This window comes from Protomyctophum bolini (assembly GCF_963924005.1).
Source record: "Protomyctophum bolini genome assembly, chromosome: 10".
NCBI classification, from domain to species: Eukaryota; Metazoa; Chordata; class Actinopteri; order Myctophiformes; family Myctophidae; genus Protomyctophum; species Protomyctophum bolini.
Window position 1 is genome coordinate 34,867,180 of NC_137871.1, and position 22,650 is coordinate 34,889,829.

Consider the following 22,650-nt stretch of genomic DNA (forward strand, 5'->3'; position numbering starts at 1 on the left):
TTATATCCCATGTTTTTTGAAATTTTGAAAAATAAGTTAGCCTCGTTTCTCATCATTTTGGACCGTGGGCTATAGCCCATATCGTACGGCATACTATAGCGCGCCGTTTTTCATAATTTTTGAGGATTTGAAAAAAATGACGAAATGACAAAAACGATGGGTTATAGCCCATGTTTTTTGAAATTTTGGAAAAAAAAGTTAGCCTCGTTTCTCATCATTTTGGACCGTGGGCTATAGCCCATATCGTACGGCATACTATAGTGCGCCGTTTTTCATCATTTTTGAGGATTTGAAAAAAATGACGAAATGACAAAAACGATGGGTTATAGCCCATGTTTTTTGAAATTTAGAAAAAAAAAGTTAGCCTCGTTTCTCATCATTTTGGACCGTGGGCTATAGCCCATATCGTACGGCATACTATAGCGCGCCGTTTTTCATCATTTTTGAGGATTTGAAAAAAATGATGAAATGACAAAAACGATGGGTTATAGCCCATGTTTTTTGCAATTTTGAAAAAAAAAGTTAGCCTCGTTTCTCATCATTGTGGACCGTGGGCTATAGCCCATATCGTACGGCATACTATAGCGCGCCGTTTTTCATCATTTTTGAGGATTTGAAAAAAATAACGAAATGACAAAAACGATGGGTTATAGCCCATGTTTTTTGAAATTTTGAAAAAAAAAGTTAGCCTCGTTTCTCATCATTTTGGACCGTGGGCTATAGCCCATATCGTACGGCATACTATAGCGCGCCGTTTTTCATCATTTTTGAGGATTTGAAAAAATACGAAATGACAAAAACGATGGGTTATATCCCATGTTTTTTGAAATTTTGAAAAATAAGTTAGCCTCGTTTCTCATCATTTTGGACCGTGGGCTATAGCCCATATCGTACGGCATACTATAGCGCGCCGTTTTTCATCATTTTTGAGGATTTGAAAAAAATGACGAAATGACAAAAACGATGGGTTATAGCCCATGTTTTTTGAAATTTTGGAAAAAAAAGTTAGCCTCGTTTCTCATCATTTTGGACCGTGGGCTATAGCCCATATCGTACGGCATACTATAGTGCGCCGTTTTTCATCATTTTTGAGGATTTGAAAAAAATGACGAAATGACAAAAACGATGGGTTATAGCCCATGTTTTTTGAAATTTAGAAAAAAAAAGTTAGCCTCGTTTCTCATCATTTTGGACCGTGGGCTATAGCCCATATCGTACGGCATACTATAGCGCGCCGTTTTTCATCATTTTTGAGGATTTGAAAAAAATGATGAAATGACAAAAACGATGGGTTATAGCCCATGTTTTTTGCAATTTTGAAAAAAAAAGTTAGCCTCGTTTCTCATCATTGTGGACCGTGGGCTATAGCCCATATCGTACGGCATACTATAGCGCGCCGTTTTTCATCATTTTTGAGGATTTGAAAAAAATAACGAAATGACAAAAACGATGGGTTATAGCCCATGTTTTTTGAAATTTAGAAAAAAAAAGTTAGCCTCGTTTCTCATCATTTTGGACCGTGGGCTATAGCCCATATCGTACGGCATACTATAGCGCGCCGTTTTTCATCATTTTTGAGGATTTGAAAAAAATGACGAAATGACAAAAACGATGGGTTATAGCCCATGTTTTTTGAAATTTTGAAAAAAAAAGTTAGCCTCGTTTCTCATCATTTTGGACCGTGGGCTATAGCCCATATCGTACGGCATACTATAGCGCGCCGTTTTTCATCATTTTTGAGGATTTGAAAAAAATGACGAAATGACAAAAACGATGGGTTATAGCCCATGTTTTTTGAAATTTAGAAAAAAAAAGTTAGCCTCGTTTCTCATCATTTTGGACCGTGGGCTATAGCCCATATCGTACGGCATACTATAGCGTGCCGTTTTTCATCATTTTTGAGGATTTGAAAAAAATGATGAAATGACAAAAACGATGGGTTATAGCCCATGTTTTTTGAAATTTTGAAAAAAAAAGTTAGCCTCGTTTCTCATCATTTTGGACCGTGGGCTATAGCCCATATCGTACGGCATACTATAGCGCGCCGTTTTTCATCATTTTTGAGGATTTGAAAAAAATAACGAAATGACAAAAAAAAAGTTAGCCTCGTTTCTCATCATTTTGGACCGTGGGCTATAGCCCATATCGTACGGCATACTATAGCGCGCCGTTTTTCATCATTTTTGAGGATTTGAAAAAAATGACAAAATGACAAAAACGATGGGTTATAGCCCATGTTTTTTTAAATTAAAAAAAAAAAAGTTAGCCTCGTTTCTCATCATTTTGGACCGTGGGCTATAGCCCATATCGTACGGCATACTATAGCGCGCCGTTTTTCATCATTTTTGAGGATTTGAAAAAAATGATGAAATGACAAAAACGATGGGTTATAGCCCATGTTTTTTGCAATTTTGAAAAAAAAAGTTAGCCTCGTTTCTCATCATTGTGGACCGTGGGCTATAGCCCATATCGTACGGCATACTATAGCGCGCCGTTTTTCATCATTTTTGAGGATTTGAAAAAAATAACGAAATGACAAAAACGATGGGTTATAGCCCATGTTTTTTGAAATTTTGAAAAAAAAAGTTAGCCTCGTTTCTCATCATTTTGGACCGTGGGCTATAGCCCATATCGTACGGCATACTATAGCGCGCCGTTTTTCATCATTTTTGAGGATTTGAAAAAATACGAAATGACAAAAACGATGGGTTATAGCCCATGTTTTTTGAAAATTTGAAAAAAAAAGTTAGCCTCGTTTCTCATCATTTTGGACCGTGGGCTATAGCCCATATCGTACGGCATACTATAGCGCGCCGTTTTTCATCATTTTTGAGGATTTGAAAAAGATAACGAAATGACAAAAAAAAAGTTAGCCTCGTTTCTCATCATTTTGGACCGTGGGCTATAGCCCATATCGTACGGCATACTATAGCGCGCCGTTTTTCATCATTTTTGAGGATTTGAAAAAAATGACAAAATGACAAAAACGATGGGTTATAGCCCATGTTTTTTGAAATTTTGAAAAAAAAAGTTAGCCTCGTTTCTCATCATTTTGGACCGTGGGCTATAGCCCATATCGTACGGCATACTATAGCGCGCCGTTTTTAATCATTTTTGAGGATTTGAAAAAAATGACGAAATGACAAAAACGATGGGTTATAGCCCATGTTTTTTGAAATTTTGAAAAAAAAAGTTAGCCTCGTTTCTCATCATTTTGGACCGTGGGCTATAGCCCATATCGTACGGCATACTATAGCGCGCCGTTTTTCATCATTTTTGAGGATTTGAAAAAAATGACGAAATGACAAAAACGATGGGTTATAGCCCATGTTTTTTGAAATTTTGAAAAAAAAAGTTAGCCTCGTTTCTCATCATTTTGGACCGTGGGCTATAGCCCATATCGTACGGCATACTATAGCCCGCCTTTTTCATCATTTTTGAGGATTTGAAAAAAATGACGAAATGACAAAAACGATGGGTTATAGCCCATGTTTTTTGAAATTTTGAAAAAAAAAGTTAGCCTCGTTTCTCATCATTTTGGACCGTGGGCTATAGCCCATATCGTACGGCATACTATAGCGCGCCGTTTTTCATCATTTTTGAGGATTTGAAAAAATACGAAATGACAAAAACGATGGGTTATAGCCCATGTTTTTTGAAATTTTGAAAAAAAAAAGTTAGCCTCGTTTCTCATCATTTTGGACCGTGGGCTATAGCCCATATCGTACGGCATACTATAGCGCGCCGTTTTTCATCATTTTTGAGGATTTGAAAAAATACGAAATGACAAAAACGATGGGTTATAGCCCATGTTTTTTGAAATTTTGAAAAAAAAAGTTAGCCTCGTTTCTCATCATTTTGGACCGTGGGCTATAGCCCATATCGTACGGCATACTATAGCGCGCCGTTTTTCATCATTTTTGAGGATTTGAAAAAAATGACGAAATGACAAAAACGATGGGTTATAGCCCATGTTTTTTTAAATTTTGAAAAAAAAAGTTAGCCTCGTTTCTCATCATTTTGGACCGTGGGCTATAGCCCATATCGTACGGCATACTATAGTGCGCCGTTTTTCATCATTTTTGAGGATTTGAAAAAAATGACGAAATGACAAACGATGGGTTATAGCCCATGTTTTTTGAAATTTAGAAAAAAAAAGTTAGCCTCGTTTCTCATTATTTTGGACCGTGGGCTATAGCCCATATCGTACGGCATACTATAGCGCGCCGTTTTTCATCATTTTTGAGGATTTGAAAAAAATGATGAAATGACAAAAACGATGGGTTATAGCCCATGTTTTTTGAAATTTTGAAAAAAAAAGTTAGCCTCGTTTCTCATCATTTTGGACCGTGGGCTATAGCCCATATCGTACGGCATACTATAGCGCGCCGTTTTTCATCATTTTTGAGGATTTGAAAAAAATAACGAAATGACAAAAACGATGGGTTATAGCCCATGTTTTTTGAAATTTTGAAAAAAAAAGTTAGCCTCGTTTCTCATCATTTTGGACCGTGGGCTATAGCCCATATCGTACGGCATACTATAGCGCGCCGTTTTTCATCATTTTTGAGGATTTGAAAAAAATGACGAAATGACAAAAACGATGGGTTATAGCCCATGTTTTTTGAAATTTTGAAAAAAAAAGTTAGCCTCGTTTCTCATCATTTTGGACCGTGGGCTATAGCCCATATCGTACGGCATACTATAGTGCGCCGTTTTTCATCATTTTTGAGGATTTGAAAAAAATGACGAAATGACAAAAACGATGGGTTATAGCCCATGTTTTTTGAAATTTAGAAAAAAAAAGTTAGCCTCGTTTCTCATCATTTTGGACCGTGGGCTATAGCCCATATCGTACGGCATACTATAGCGCGCCGTTTTTCATCATTTTTGAGGATTTGAAAAAATACGAAATGACAAAAACGATGGGTTATAGCCCATGTTTTTTGAAATTTTGAAAAAAAAAGTTAGCCTCGTTTCTCATCATTTTGGACCGTGGGCTATAGCCCATATCGTACGGCATACTATAGCGCGCCGTTTTTCATCATCTTTGAGGATTTGAAAAAAATGACGAAATGACAAAAACGATGGGTTATAGCCCATGTTTTTTGAAATTTAGAAAAAAAAAGTTAGCCTCGTTTCTCATCATTTTGGACCGTGGGCTATAGCCCATATCGTACGGCATACTATAGCGCGCCGTTTTTCATCATTTTTGAGGATTTGAAAAAATACGAAATGACAAAAACGATGGGTTATAGCCCATGTTTTTTGAAATTTTGAAAAAAAAAGTTAGCCTCGTTTCTCATCATTTTGGACCGTGGGCTATAGCCCATATCGTACGGCATACTATAGTGCGCCGTTTTTCATCATTTTTGAGGATTTGAAAATAATGACGAAATGACAAAAACGATGGGTTATAGCCCATGTTTTTTGAAATTTAGGAAAAAAAAGTTAGCCTCGTTTCTCATCATTTTGGACCGTGGGCTATAGCCCATATCGTACGGCATACTATAGCGCGCCGTTTTTCATCATTTTTGAGGATTTGAAAAAAATGATGAAATGACAAAAACGATGGGTTATAGCCCATGTTTTTTGCAATTTTGAAAAAAAAAGTTAGCCTCGTTTCTCATCATTTTGGACCGTGGGCTATAGCCCATATCGTACGGCATACTATAGCGCGCCGTTTTTCATCATTTTTGAGGATTTGAAAAAAATAACGAAATGACAAAAACGATGGGTTATAGCCCATGTTTTTTGAAATTTAAAAAAAAAAAGTTAGCCTCGTTTCTCATCATTTTGGACCGTGGGCTATAGCCCATATCGTACGGCATACTATAGTGCGCCGTTTTTCATCATTTTTGAGGATTTGAAAAAAATGACGAAATGACAAAAACGATGGGTTATAGCCCATGTTTTTTGAAATTTAGAAAAAAAAAGTTAGCCTCGTTTCTCATCATTTTGGACCGTGGGCTATAGCCCATATCGTACGGCATACTATAGCGCGCCGTTTTTCATCATTTTTGAGGATTTGAAAAAAATGACGAAATGACAAAAACGATGGGTTATAGCCCATGTTTTTTGAAATTTAGGAAAAAAAAGTTAGCCTCGTTTCTCATCATTTTGGACCGTGGGCTATAGCCCATATCGTACGGCATACTATAGCGTGCCGTTTTTCATCATTTTTGAGGATTTGAAAAAAATGATGAAATGACAAAAACGATGGGTTATAGCCCATGTTTTTTGCAATTTTGAAAAAAAAAGTTAGCCTCGTTTCTCATCATTTTGGACCGTGGGCTATAGCCCATATCGTACGGCATACTATAGCGCGCCGTTTTTCATCATTTTTGAGGATTTGAAAAAAATAACGAAATGACAAAAAAAAAGTTAGCCTCGTTTCTCATCATTTTGGACCGTGGGCTATAGCCCATATCGTACGGCATACTATAGCGCGCCGTTTTTCATCATTTTTGAGGATTTGAAAAAAATAACGAAATGACAAAAACGATGGGTTATAGCCCATGTTTTTTGAAATTTTGAAAAAAAAAGTTAGCCTCGTTTCTCATCATTTTGGACCGTGGGCTATAGCCCATATCGTACGGCATACTATAGTGCGCCGTTTTTCATCATTTTTGAGGATTTGAAAAAAATGACGAAATGACAAAAACGATGGGTTATAGCCCATGTTTTTTGAAATTTAGAAAAAAAAAGTTAGCCTCGTTTCTCATCATTTTGGACCGTGGGCTATAGCCCATATCGTACGGCATACTATAGTGCGCCGTTTTTCATCATTTTTGAGGATTTGAAAAAAATGACGAAATGACAAAAACGATGGGTTATAGCCCATGTTTTTTGAAATTTAGAAAAAAAAAGTTAGCCTCGTTTCTCATCATTTTGGACCGTGGGCTATAGCCCATATCGTACGGCATACTATAGCGCGCCGTTTTTCATCATTTTTGAGGATTTGAAAAAAATGACGAAATGACAAAAACGATGGGTTATAGCCCATGTTTTTTGAAATTTTGAAAAAAAAAGTTAGCCTCGTTTCTCATCATTTTGGACCGTGGGCTATAGCCCATATCGTACGGCATACTATAGCGCGCCGTTTTTCATCATTTTTGAGGATTTGAAAAAAATGACGAAATGACAAAAACGATGGGTTATAGCCCATGTTTTTTGAAATTTAGAAAAAAAAAAGTTAGCCTCGTTTCTCATCATTTTGGACCGTGGGCTATAGCCCATATCGTACGGCATACTATAGCGTGCCGTTTTTCATCATTTTTGAGGATTTGAAAAAAATGATGAAATGACAAAAACGATGGGTTATAGCCCATGTTTTTTGCAATTTTGAAAAAAAAAGTTAGCCTCGTTTCTCATCATTTTGGACCGTGGGCTATAGCCCATATCGTACGGCATACTATAGCGCGCCGTTTTTCATCATTTTTGAGGATTTGAAAAAAATAACGAAATGACAAAAAAAAAGTTAGCCTCGTTTCTCATCATTTTGGACCGTGGGCTATAGCCCATATCGTACGGCATACTATAGCGCGCCGTTTTTCATCATTTTTGAGGATTTGAAAAAAATGACAAAATGACAAAAACGATGGGTTATAGCCCATGTTTTTTGAAATTTTGAAAAAAAAAGTTAGCCTCGTTTCTCATCATTTTGGACCGTGGGCTATAGCCCATATCGTACGGCATACTATAGCTCGCCGTTTTTCATCATTTTTGTACCCATGCACATATGCACCTACACACGCACATGCGTATGCACACCTGGACCTGTAAATTAACAACACAAAAACTAAGGCACTGGTGTCGGACTTCTGGTTTACCGGAACGGGGTTCAACTCCCTGCAGTGCCCTGCTCAATGTGTTGTATTTACGGGAAAAATTCAGTGTTGCGGAGGATGAGAAATTGCGGAAATTGCGGAAATGGGAATTGCGGAATTGCGGAAATGGAAATTACGGAAATTGCGGAATTGCGGAAATGGAAATTGCGGAATTGCGGAAATGGAAATTACGGGAATTGCGGAAATTGCGGAAATGGTAATTGCGGAATTGCGGAAATGGAAATTGCGGAAATGGAAATTGCGGAAATTGCGGAAATGGTAATTGCGGAAATTGCGGAAATCGAAATTGCGGAAATGGTGGATAACTTTTTTTTTCAAAATTGCGGAATTGCGGAAAATTGGGAAATTGCGGAAATGGTAATTGCGGAAATTGCGGAAATGGAAATTGCGGAAATTGCGGAAATGGTAATTGCGGAAATTGCGGAATTGCGGAAATTGGGGAAATCGAAATTGCGGAAATTGCGGAAATGGTGGATAACTTTTTTTTTCAAAATTGCGGAATTGCGGAAAATTGGGAAATTGCGGAAATGGTAATTGCGGAAATGGTAATTGCGGAAATTGCGGAAAAAACACTCGGAAAAAACAATTTTTCCGTTAAATAGAACACATTGAGCAGGGCACTGCAGGGAGTTGAACCCCGTTCCGGTAAACCAGAAGTACGACACCAGTGCCTTAGCTTTTGTGTATTCAACTATTTTGGTAACATGTGAGCTTTATCCTCTAATTCACTAGAATTTCATCCTAGCGGCGCGCAGCGCAAATCGGAGGAAGGAAATTGTGGGAGGTAGACAAAGTCACAACATTTCAAATGTTGTTCTCAGTGTATTTTTAATGGAGTCTGAGTGTATTTGTAGGAAAGAATTGTCATGGCTGGTTCTTGCCATGACAAACATTCGGAGCAGGAGACGTGCGAAAGATGAACAATATATGATTTATTAAATAATAGGCCTATATAAGGAACTAAAAAGAACTGCAGTACTTAACATAACAAATGATATGGAATGTGTAGTCAGTGAGTCAGTGGTGTAGGTGTAGTGTATGGATGTGTGATACATGGTGTGGTGCATGTGTGGATGGAAAGAACAATCAAACATAAAGGAACGGAGGCATGGAGGCTAATGAAGGGAGTGGAGGCAGCAGGTCTGGCTCCTCTGGATCTCTCTTCTCAACTGGGATGAGTGTGGTATTTATGGCCTCTGGGAGACACCGGGCCCAGGTGCTGTCCCATCAGCCATCGGGCCAATGCCCTACCATAGGCAGGCACATCCACTACTCAGTATGTGTGTGCGGCATCACACCCCCCCCCCCCCCCTTTAAAGTCGTGGTCCCAATAGGAACCATGACTGTCCATTTATCCTACATACATTTACTATACATCAAATTAATTAACATGTTACATTTTACAATGAAGTGCACTATATTCATCAAATGTATACCTAAGGTTAATTAACGAAAAAATGTCCCACTAATCAAAAGATTTTACATTTTACAATGAAGTGCACTATATCATTTTTAACATGTTGTTAAAGGAACAATTATATTGGGCAGCTGATGCAGAGGAGGGCGTGGAGGAGTGGGGTGATGTGGAAGCGGTGTTTCTGGTTCCAGAGATTGTCATGGTTGAGCTTGTAGAAAAGGAGACAGAAAAGTTTTGGTCAGTAGAGCCTGCATAATGGGAGAAACATGTCCACCAGGGCAGACGTGAAACAAAGGATAGTGATTTGTTTGATCATAATCATGTTCAGGTTAGCATCAGTTTTATATTATTCAGAAATGACATGTGTAGAAATGACATATGTAGCAATGCAACAGCCTTACGTCAATGGGGATTGTAGGGCCAGGAAGCACAGTGCGAAGCAAGGCTTGAAAAACCACATTGGTAGTATGATGTTCCGGCTGTCTTTCTTTCTGCTTTATGGCATAGGTGAGAGCTTCTGTGGGAGCAAAGGTTGACAAAGTCACAACATGTAAAATGTTGGTCTCAGTGTATTTTTAATGGAGTCTGAGTGTATTTGTAGGAAAGAATGTTAACAGTGAACGCAGTTGTTGTGGAAAGGCCAACTTAGTAAAGGAACACTTATATTAGGCAGCTGATCCAGAGGAGGGCGTGGAGGAGTGGGGTGATGTGGAAGGGGTGTTTCTGGTTCCAGAGATTGTCATGGTTGAGCCTGTAGAAAAGGAGACACAGATAAGGGATGAATCAAGCACAAAATGTGAGTGTTAATGTTAACAGTGAATAGTAAAAGAAGCTGCAGTTTTGGTCAGTAGAGCCTGCATAATGGGAGAAACATGTCCACCAGGGCAGACAAAAACGGCGTGCCATAGTTACTATGGCACGCCGTTTTTGTCTGCCCTATGGCATAGTATGCCGTACGATATGGGCTATAGCCCACGGTCCAAAATGATGAGAAACGAGGCTAACTTTCTTTTTCAAAATTTCAAAAAACATGGGCTATAACCCATCGTTTTTGTCATTTCGTCATTTTTTTCAAATCCTCAAAAATGATGAAAAACGGCGCGCGATAGTATGCCGTACGATATGGGCTATAGCCCACGGTCCAAAATGATGAGAAACGAGGCTAACTTTTTTTTCCAAAATTTCAAAAAACATGGGCTATAACCCATCGTTTTTGTCATTTCGTAATTTTTTTCAAATCCTCAAAAATGATGAAAAACGGCGCGCTATAGTATGCCGTACGATATGGGCTATAGCCCACGGTCCAAAATGATGAGAAACGAGGCTAACTTTTTTTTTCAAAATTTCAAAAAACATGGGCTATAACCCATCGTTTTTGTCATTTCGTCATTTTTTTCAAATCCTCAAAATGATGAAAAACGGCGCGCTATAGTATGCCGTACGATATGGGCTATAGCCCACGGTCCAAAAGGATGAGAAACGAGGCTAACTTTTTTTTTCAAAATTTCAAAAAACATGGGCTATAACCCATCGTTTTTGTCATTTCGTCATTTTTTTCAAATCCTCAAAAATGATGAAAAACGGCGCGCTATAGTATGCCGTACGATATGGGCTATAGCCCACGGTCCAAAATGATGAGAAACGAGGCTAACTTTTTTTTTCAAAATTTCAAAAAACATGGGATATAACCCATCGTTTTTGTCATTTCGTCATTTTTTTCAAATCCTCAAAAATGATGAAAAACGGCGCGCTATAGTATGCCGTACGATATGGGCTATAGCCCACGGTCCAAAATGATGAGAAACGAGGCTAACTTTTTTTTTCAAAATTTCAAAAAACATGGGCTATAACCCATCGTTTTTGTCATTTCGTCATTTTTTTCAAATCCTCAAAAATGATGAAAAACGGCGCGCTATAGTATGCCGTACGATATGGGCTATAGCCCACGGTCCAAAATGATGAGAAACGAGGCTAACTTTTTTTTTTTTATTAAAAAAAACATGGGCTATAACCCATCGTTTTTGTCATTTTGTCATTTTTTCAAATCCTCAAAAATGATGAAAAACGGCGTGCTATAGTATGCCGTACGATATGGGCTATAGCCCACGGTCCAAAATGATGAGAAACGAGGCTAACTTTTTTTTTCAAAATTTCAAAAAACATGGGCTATAACCCATCGTTTTTGTCATTTCGTCATTTTTTTCAAATCCTCAAAAATGATGAAAAACGGCGCGCTATAGTATGCCGTACGATATGGGCTATAGCCCACGGTCCAAAATGATGAGAAACGAGGCTAACTTTTTTTTTCAAAATTTCAAAAAACATGGGCTATAACCCATCGTTTTTGTCATTTCGTCATTTTTTTCAAATCCTCAAAAATGATGAAAAACGGCGCGCTATAGTATGCCGTACGATATGGGCTATAGCCCACGGTCCAAAATGATGAGAAACGAGGCTAACTTTTTTTTTCAAAATTTCAAAAAACATGGGCTATAACCCATCGTTTTTGTCATTTCGTCATTTTTTTCAAATCCTCAAAAATGATGAAAAACGGCGCGCTATAGTATGCCGTACGATATGGGCTATAGCCCACGGTCCAAAATGATGAGAAACGAGGCTAACTTTTTTTTTCAAAATTTCAAAAAACATGGGCTATAACCCATCGTTTTTGTCATTTCGTCATTTTTTTCAAATCCTCAAAAATGATTAAAAACGGCGCGCTATAGTATGCCGTACGATATGGGCTATAGCCCACGGTCCAAAATGATGAGAAACGAGGCTAACTTTTTTTTTTTAATTTCAAAAAACATGGGCTATAACCCATCGTTTTTGTCATTTTGTCATTTTTTTAAAATCCTCAAAAATGATGAAAAACGGCGTGCTATAGTATGCCGTACGATATGGGCTGTAGCCCACGGTCCAAAATGATGAGAAACGAGGCTAACTTTTTTTTTCAAAATTTCAAAAAACATGGGCTATAACCCATCGTTTTTGTCATTTCGTAATTTTTTTCAAATCCTCAAAAATGATGAAAAACGGCGCGCTATAGTATGCCGTACGATATGGGCTATAGCCCACGGTCCAAAATGATGAGAAACGAGGCTAACTTTTTTTCCCAAAATTTCAAAAAACATGGGCTATAACCCATCGTTTTTGTCATTTCGTCATTTTTTTCAAATCCTCAAAAATGATGAAAAACGGCGCGCTATAGTATGCCGTACGATATGGGCTATAGCCCACGGTCCAAAATGATGAGAAACGAGGCTAACTTTTTTTTTCAAAATTTCAAAAAACATGGGCTATAACCCATCGTTTTTGTCATTTCGTCATTTTTTTCAAATCCTCAAAAATGATGAAAAACGGCGCGCTATAGTATGCCGTACGATATGGGCTATAGCCCATGGTCCAAAATGATGAGAAACGAGGCTAACGTTTTTTTTCAAAATTTCAAAAAACATGGGCTATAACCCATCGTTTTTGTCATTTCGTCATTTTTTTCAAATCCTCAAAAATGATGAAAAACGGCGCGCTATAGTATGCCGTACGATATGGGCTATAGCCCACGGTCCAAAATGATGAGAAACGAGGCTAACTTTTTTTTCAAAATTTAAAAAAACATGGGCTATAACCCATCGTTTTTGTCATTTCGTCATTTTTTTCAAATCCTCAAAAATGATGAAAAACGGCGCGCTATAGTATGCCGTACGATATGGGCTATAGCCCACGGTCCAAAATGATGAGAAACGAGGCTAACTTTTTTTTCCAAAATTTCAAAAAACATGGGCTATAACCCATCGTTTTTGTCATTTCGTCATTTTTTTCAAATCCTCAAAAATGATGAAAAACGGCGCGCTATAGTATGCCGTACGATATGGGCTATAGCCCACGGTCCAAAATGATGAGAAACGAGGCTAACTTTTTTTTTCAAAATTTCAAAAAACATGGGCTATAACCCATCGTTTTTGTCATTTCGTCATTTTTTTTAAATCTTCAAAAATGATGAAAAACGGCGCGCTATAGTATGCCGTACGATATGGGCTATAGCCACGGTCCAAAATGATGAGAAACGAGGCTAACTTTTTTTTTCAAAATTTCAAAAAACATGGGCTATAACCCATCGTTTTTGTCATTTCGTCATTTTTTTCAAATCCTCAAAAATGATGAAAAACGGCGCGCTTATAGTATGCCGTACGATATGGGCTATAGCCCACGGTCCAAAATGATGAGAAACGAGGCTAACTTTTTTTTTCAAAATTTCAAAAAACATGGGCTATAACCCATCGTTTTTGTCATTTCGTCATTTTTTTCAAATCCTCAAAAATGATGAAAAACGGCGCGCTATAGTATGCCGTACGATATGGGCTATAGCCCACGGTCCAAAATGATGAGAAACGAGGCTAACTTTTTTTTTCAAAATTTCAAAAAACATGGGCTATAACCCATCGTTTTTGTCATTTCGTCATTTTTTTCAATCCTCAAAAATGATGAAAAACGGCGCGCTATAGTATGCCGTACGATATGGGCTATAGCTCACGGTCCAAAATGATGAGAAACGAGGCTAACTTTTTTTTTCAAAATTTCAAAAAACATGGGCTATAACCCATCGTTTTTGTCATTTCGTCATTTTTTTCAAATCCTCAAAAATGATGAAAAACGGCGCGCTATAGTATGCCGTACGATATGGGCTATAGCCCACGGTCCAAAATGATGAGAAACGAGGCTAACTTTTTTTTTCAAAATTTCAAAAAACATGGGATATAACCCATCGTTTTTGTCATTTCGTCATTTTTTTCAAATCCTCAAAAATGATGAAAAACGGCGCGCTATAGTATGCCGTACGATATGGGCTATAGCCCACGGTCCAAAATGATGAGAAACGAGGCTAACTTTTTTTTTCAAAATTTCAAAAAACATGGGCTATAACCCATCGTTTTTGTCATTTCGTCATTTTTTTCAAATCCTCAAAAATGATGAAAAACGGCGCGCTATAGTATGCCGTACGATATGGGCTATAGCCCACGGTCCAAAATGATGAGAAACGAGGCTAACTTTTTTTTTTTTTATTAAAAAAAACATGGGCTATAACCCATCGTTTTTGTCATTTTGTCATTTTTTCAAATCCTCAAAAATGATGAAAAACGGCGTGCTATAGTATGCCGTACGATATGGGCTATAGCCCACGGTCCAAAATGATGAGAAACGAGGCTAACTTTTTTTTTCAAAATTTCAAAAAACATGGGCTATAACCCATCGTTTTTGTCATTTCGTCATTTTTTTCAAATCCTCAAAAATGATGAAAAACGGCGCGCTATAGTATGCCGTACGATATGGGCTATAGCCCACGGTCCAAAATGATGAGAAACGAGGCTAACTTTTTTTTTCAAAATTTCAAAAAACATGGGCTATAACCCATCGTTTTTGTCATTTCGTCATTTTTTTCAAATCCTCAAAAATGATGAAAAACGGCGCGCTATAGTATGCCGTACGATATGGGCTATAGCCCACGGTCCAAAATGATGAGAAACGAGGCTAACTTTTTTTTTCAAAATTTCAAAAAACATGGGCTATAACCCATCGTTTTTGTCATTTCGTCATTTTTTTCAAATCCTCAAAAATGATGAAAACGGCGCGCTATAGTATGCCGTACGATATGGGCTATAGCCCACGGTCCAAAATGATGAGAAACGAGGCTAACTTTTTTTTTCAAAATTTCAAAAAACATGGGCTATAACCCATCGTTTTTGTCATTTCGTCATTTTTTTCAAATCCTCAAAAATGATGAAAAACGGCGCGCTATAGTATGCCGTACGATATGGGCTATAGCCCACGGTCCAAAATGATGAGAAACGAGGCTAACTTTTTTTTTTTAATTTCAAAAAACATGGGCTATAACCCATCGTTTTTGTCATTTTGTCATTTTTTTAAAATCCTCAAAAATGATGAAAAACGGCGTGCTATAGTATGCCGTACGATATGGGCTGTAGCCCACGGTCCAAAATGAGAAACGAGGCTAACTTTTTTTTTCAAAATTTCAAAAACATGGGCTATAACCCATCGTTTTTGTCATTTCGTAATTTTTTTCAAATCCTCAAAAATGATGAAAAACGGCGCGCTATAGTATGCCGTACGATATGGGCTATAGCCCACGGTCCAAAATGATGAGAAACGAGGCTAACTTTTTTTCCCAAAATTTCAAAAAACATGGGCTATAACCCATCGTTTTTGTCATTTCGTCATTTTTTTCAAATCCTCAAAAATGATGAAAAACGGCGCGCTATAGTATGCCGTACGATATGGGCTATAGCCCACGGTCCAAAATGATGAGAAACGAGGCTAACTTTTTTTTCCAAAATTTCAAAAAACATGGGCTATAACCCATCGTTTTTGTCATTTCGTCATTTTTTTCAAATCCTCAAAATGATGAAAAACGGCGCGCTATAGTATGCCGTACGATATGGGCTATAGCCCATGGTCCAAAATGATGAGAAACGAGGCTAACTTTTTTTTTCAAAATTTCAAAAAACATGGGCTATAACCCATCGTTTTTGTCATTTCGTCATTTTTTTCAAATCCTCAAAAATGATGAAAAACGGCGCGCTATAGTATGCCGTACGATATGGGCTATAGCCCACGGTCCAAAATGATGAGAAACGAGGCTAACTTTTTTTTTCAAAATTTAAAAAAACATGGGCTATAACCCATCGTTTTTGTCATTTCGTCATTTTTTTCAAATCCTCAAAAATGATGAAAAACGGCGCGCTATAGTATGCCGTACGATATGGGCTATAGCCCACGGTCCAAAATGATGAGAAACGAGGCTAACTTTTTTTTCCAAAATTTCAAAAAACATGGGCTATAACCCATCGTTTTTGTCATTTCGTCATTTTTTTCAAATCCTCAAAAATGATGAAAAACGGCGCGCTATAGTATGCCGTACGATATGGGCTATAGCCCACGGTCCAAAATGATGAGAAACGAGGCTAACTTTTTTTTTCAAAATTTCAAAAAACATGGGCTATAACCCATCGTTTTTGTCATTTCGTCATTTTTTTTAAATCTTCAAAAATGATGAAAAACGGCGCGCTATAGTATGCCGTACGATATGGGCTATAGCCCACGGTCCAAAATGATGAGAAACGAGGCTAACTTTTTTTTTCAAAATTTCAAAAAACATGGGCTATAACCCATCGTTTTTGTCATTTCGTCATTTTTTTCAAATCCTCAAAAATGATGAAAAACGGCGCGCTATAGTATGCCGTACGATATGGGCTATAGCCCACGGTCCAAAATGATGAGAAACGAGGCTAACTTTTTTTTTCAAAATTTCAAAAAACATGGGATATAACCCATCATTTTTGAAATTTCGTCATTTTTTTCAAATCCTCAAAAATGATGAAAAACGGCGCGCTATAGTATGCCGTACGATATGGGCTATAGCCCACGGTCCAAAATGATGAGAAACGAGGCTAACTTTTTTTTTCAAAATTTCAAAAAACATGGGCTATAACCCATCGTTTTTGTCATTTCGTCATTTTTTTCAAATCCTCAAAAATGATGAAAAACGGCGCGCTATAGTATGCCGTACGATATGTGCTATAGCCCACGGTCCAAAATGATGAGAAACGAGGCTAACTTTTTTTTTCAAAATTTCAAAAAACATGGGCTATAACCCATCGTTTTTGTCATTTCGTCATTTTTTTCAAATCCTCAAAAATGATGAAAAACGGCGCGCTATAGTATGCCGTACGATATGGGCTATAGCTCACGGTCCAAAATGATGAGAAACGAGGCTAACTTTTTTTTTCAAAATTTCAAAAAACATGGGCTATAACCCATCGTTTTTGTCATTTCGTCATTTTTTAAAAATCCTCAAAAATGATGAAAAACGGCGCGCTATAGTATGCCGTACGATATGGGCTATAGCCCACGGTCCAAAATGATGAGAAACGAGGCTAACTTTTTTTTTCAAAATTTCAAAAAACATGGGCTATAACCCATCGTTTTTGTCATTTCGTCATTTTTTTCAAATCCTCAAAAATGATGAAAAACGGCGCGCTATAGTATGCCGTACGATATGGGCTATAGCCCACGGTCCAAAATGATGAGAAACGAGGCTAACTTTCTTTTTCAAAATTTCAAAAAACATGGGATATAACCCATCGTTTTTGTCATTTCGTCATTTTTTTCAAATCCTCAAAAATGATGAAAAACGGCGCGCTATAGTATGCCGTACGATATGGGCTATAGCCCACTGTCCAAAATGATGAGAAACGATGCTAACTTTTTTTTTCAAAATTTCAAAAAACATGGGCTATAACCCATCGTTTTTGTCATTTCGTCATTTTTTTCAAATCCTCAAAAATGATGAAAAACGGCGCGCTATAGTATGCCGTACGATATGGGCTATAGCCCACGGTCCAAAATGATGAGAAACGAGGCTAACTTTTTTTTTCAAAATTTCAAAAAACATGGGCTATAACCCATCGTTTTTGTCATTTCGTCATTTTTTTCAAATCCTCAAAAATGATGAAAAACGGCGCGCTATAGTATGCCGTACGATATGGGCTATAGCCCACGGTCCAAAATGATGAGAAACGAGGCTAACTTTTTTTTTCAAAATTTCAAAAAACATGGGATATAACCCATCGTTTTTGTCATTTCGTCATTTTTTTCAAATCCTCAAAAATGATGAAAAACGGCGCGCTATAGTATGCCGTACGATATGGGCTATAGCCCACGGTCCAAAATGATGAGAAACGAGGCTAACTTTTTTTTTCAAAATTTCAAAAAACATGGGCTATAACCCATCGTTTTTGTCATTTCGTCATTTTTTTCAAATCCTCAAAAATGATGAAAAACGGCGCGCTATAGTATGCCGTACGATATGGGCTATAGCTCACGGTCCAAAATGATGAGAAACGAGGCTAACTTTTTTTTTCAAAATTTCAAAAAACATGGGCTATAACCCATCGTTTTTGTCATTTCGTCATTTTTTTCAAATCCTCAAAAATGATGAAAAACGGCGCGCTATAGTATGCCGTACGATATGGGCTATAGCCCACGGTCCAAAATGATGAGAAACGAGGCTAACTTTTTTTTTTTTAATTTAAAAAAACATGGGCTATAACCCATCGTTTTTGTCATTTTGTCATTTTTTTCAAATCCTCAAAAATGATGAAAAACGGCGTGCTATAGTATGCCGTACGATATGGGCTATAGCCCACGGTCCAAAATGATGAGAAACGAGGCTAACCTTTTTTTTCAAAATTTCAAAAAACATGGGCTATAACCCATCGTTTTTGTCATTTCGTCATTTTTTTCAAATCCTCAAAAATGATGAAAAACGGCGCGCTATAGTATGCCGTACGATATGGGCTATAGCCCACGGTCCAAAATGATGAGAAACGAGGCTAACCTTTTTTTTCAAAATTTCAAAAAACATGGGCTATAACCCATCGTTTTTGTCATTTCGTCATTTTTTTCAAATCCTCAAAAATGATGAAAAACGGCGCGCTATAGTATGCCGTACGATATGGGCTATAGCCCACGGTCCAAAATGATGAGAAACGAGGCTAACTTTTTTTTCAAAATTTCAAAAAACATGGGCTATAACCCATCGTTTTTGTCATTTCGTCATTTTTTTCAAATCCTCAAAAATGATGAAAAACGGCACGCTATAGTATGCCGTACGATATGGGCTATAGCCCACGGTCCAAAATGATGAGAAACGAGGCTAACTTTTTTTTTCAAAATTTCAAAAAACATGGGCTATAACCCATCGTTTTTGTCATTTCGTCATTTTTTTCAAATCCTCAAAAATGATGAAAAACGGCGCGCTATAGTATGCCGTACGATATGGGCTATAGCCCACGGTCCAAAATGATGAGAAACGAGGCTAACTTTTTTTTTCAAAATTTCAAAAAACATGGGCTATAACCCATCGTTTTTGTCATTTCGTCATTCTTTTCAAATCCTCAAAAATGATGAAAAACGGCGCGCTATAGTATGCCGTACGATATGGGCTATAGCCCACGGTCCAAAATGATGAGAAACGAGGCTAACTTTTTTTTTCAAAATTTCAAAAAACATGGGCTATAACCCATCGTTTTTGTCATTTCGTCATTTTTTTCAAATCCTCAAAAATGATGAAAAACGGCGCGCTATAGTATGCCGTACGATATGGGCTATAGCCCACGGTCCAAAATGATGAGAAACGAGGCTAACCTTTTTTTTCAAAATTTCAAAAAACATGGGCTATAACCCATCGTTTTTGTCATTTCGTCATTTTTTTCAAATCCTCAAAAATGATGAAAAACGGCGCGCTATAGTATGCCGTACGATATGGGCTATAGCCCACGGTCCAAAATGATGAGAAACGAGGCTAACTTTTTTTTTCAAAATTTCAAAAAACATGGGCTATAACCCATAGTTTTTGTCATTGTCATTTTTTTCAAATCCTCAAAAATGATGAAAAACGGCGCGCTATAGTATGCCGTACGATATGGGCTATAGCCCACGGTCCAAAATGATGAAAAAAGAGGCTAACTTTTTTTTTCAAAATTTCAAAAAACATGGGCTATAACCCATCGTTTTTGTCATTTCGTCATTTTTTTCAAATCCTCAAAAATGATGAAAAACGGCGCGCTATAGTATGCGTACGATATGGGCTATAGCCCACAGTCCAAAATGATGAGAAACGAGGCTAACTTTTTTTTCCAAAATTTCAAAAAACATGGGCTATAACCCATCGTTTTTGTCATTTCGTCATTTTTTTCAAATCCTCAAAAATGATGAAAAACGGCGCGCTATAGTATGCCGTACGATATGTGCTATAGCCCACGGTCCAAAATGATGAGAAACGAGGCTAACTTTTTTTTTCAAAATTTCAAAAAACATGGGCTATAACCCATCGTTTTTGTCATTTCGTCATTTTTTTCAAATCCTCAAAAATGATGAAAAACGGCGCGCTATAGTATGCCGTACGATATGGGCTATAGCTCACGGTCCAAAATGATGAGAAACGAGGCTAACTTTTTTTTTCAAAATTTCAAAAAACATGGGCTATAACCCATCGTTTTTGTCATTTCGTCATTTTTTAAAAATCCTCAAAAATGATGAAAAACGGCGCGCTATAGTATGCCGTACGATATGGGCTATAGCCCACGGTCCAAAATGATGAGAAACGAGGCTAACTTTTTTTTTCAAAATTTCAAAAAACATGGGCTATAACCCATCGTTTTTGTCATTTCGTCATTTTTTTCAAATCCTCAAAAATGATGAAAAACGGCGCGCTATAGTATGCCGTACGATATGGGCTATAGCCCACGGTCCAAAATGATGAGAAACGAGGCTAACTTTCTTTTTCAAAATTTCAAAAAACATGGGATATAACCCATCGTTTTTGTCATTTCGTCATTTTTTTCAAATCCTCAAAAATGATGAAAAACGGCGCGCTATAGTATGCCGTACGATATGGGCTATAGCCCACTGTCCAAAATGATGAGAAACGATGCTAACTTTTTTTTTCAAAATTTCAAAAAACATGGGCTATAACCCATCGTTTTTGTCATTTCGTCATTTTTTTCAAATCCTCAAAAATGATGAAAAACGGCGCGCTATAGTATGCCGTACGATATGGGCTATAGCCCACGGTCCAAAATGATGAGAAACGAGGCTAACTTTTTTTTTTTTAATTTAAAAAAACATGGGCTATAACCCATCGTTTTTGTCATTTTGTCATTTTTTTCAAATCCTCAAAAATGATGAAAAACGGCGTGCTATAGTATGCCGTACGATATGGGCTATAGCCCACGGTCCAAAATGATGAGAAACGAGGCTAACTTTTTTTTTCAAAATTTCAAAAAACATGGGCTATAACCCATCGTTTTTGTCATTTCGTCATTTTTTTCAAATCCTCAAAAATGATGAAAAACGGCGCGCTTTAGTATGCCGTACGATATGGGCTATAGCCCACGGTCCAAAATGATGAGAAACGAGGCTAACTTTTTTTCCCAAAATTTCAAAAAACATGGGCTATAACCCATCGTTTTTGTCATTTCGTCATTTTTTTCAAATCCTCAAAAATGATGAAAAACGGCGCGCTATAGTATGCCGTACGATATGGGCTATAGCCCACGGTCCAAAATGAGAAACGAGGCTAACTTTTTTTTTCAAAATTTCAAAAAACATGGGCTATAACCCATCGTTTTTGTCATTTCGTCATTTTTTTCAAATCCTCAAAAATGATGAAAAACGGCGCGCTATAGTATGCCGTACGATATGGGCTATAGCCCATGGTCCAAAATGATGAGAAACGAGGCTAACTTTTTTTTTCAAAATTTCAAAAAACATGGGCTATAACCCATCGTTTTTGTCATTTCGTCATTTTTTTCAAATCCTCAAAAATGATGAAAAACGGCGCGCTATAGTATGCCGTACGATATGGGCTATAGCCCACGGTCCAAAATGATGAGAAACGAGGCTAACTTTTTTTTTCAAAATTTCAAAAAACATGGGCTATAACCCATCGTTTTTGTCATTTCGTCATTTTTTTCAAATCCTCAAAAATGATGAAAAACGGCACGCTATAGTATGCCGTACGATATGGGCTATAGCCCACGGTCCAAAATGATGAGAAACGAGGCTAACTTTTTTTTCCAAAATTTCAAAAAACATGGGCTATAACCCATCGTTTTTGTCATTTCGTCATTTTTTTCAAATCCTCAAAAATGATGAAAAACGGCGCGCTATAGTATGCCGTACGATATGGGCTATAGCCCACGGTCCAAAATGATGAGAAACGAGGCTAACTTTTTTTTTCAAAATTTCAAAAAACATGGGCTATAACCCATCGTTTTTGTCATTTCGTCATTTTTTTCAAATCCTCAAAAATGATGAAAAACGGCGCGCTATAGTATGCCGTACGATATGGGCTATAGCCCACGGTCCAAAAGGATGAGAAACGAGGCTAACTTTTTTTTTCAAAATTTCAAAAAACATGGGCTATAACCCATCGTTTTTGTCATTTCGTCATTTTTTTCAAATCCTCAAAAATGATGAAAAACGGCGCGCTATAGTATGCCGTACAATATGGGCTATAGCCCACGGTCCAAAATGATGAGAAACGAGGCTAACTTTTTTTTTCAAAATTTCAAAAAACATGGGATATAACCCATCGTTTTTGTCATTTCGTCATTTTTTTCAAATCCTCAAAAATGATGAAAAACGGCGCGCTATAGTATGCCGTACGATATGGGCTATAGCCCACGGTCCAAAATGATGAGAAACGAGGCTAACTTTTTTTTTCAAAATTTCAAAAAACATGGGCTATAACCCATCGTTTTTGTCATTTCGTCATTTTTTTCAAATCCTCAAAAATGATGA

The 22,650-nt window shown here is 37.4% G+C and overlaps 1 protein-coding gene across 3 annotated transcripts in view; it reads right to left on the reverse strand.

Annotated features, from left to right (window-relative positions):
- Positions 1–8,761: 8,761 nt before the first annotated feature.
- LOC308322591 (cytochrome c oxidase assembly protein COX18, mitochondrial-like) overlaps positions 8,762–22,650 on the reverse strand; it is a 29,500-nt gene continuing 15,611 nt past the window's right edge. For all 3 annotated transcript variants that reach the window (XM_080773960.1, XM_080773961.1, XM_080773962.1), the window contains 2 exons: positions 9,669–10,018; positions 8,762–9,475 (listed from right to left, as the gene is read on the reverse strand). In XM_080773960.1, the coding sequence (XP_080630086.1) occupies positions 10,007–10,018 (12 nt within the window). In that variant the 3' untranslated portion in view covers positions 8,762–9,475; positions 9,669–10,006. The remainder of the gene's footprint in view (positions 9,476–9,668; positions 10,019–22,650) is intronic.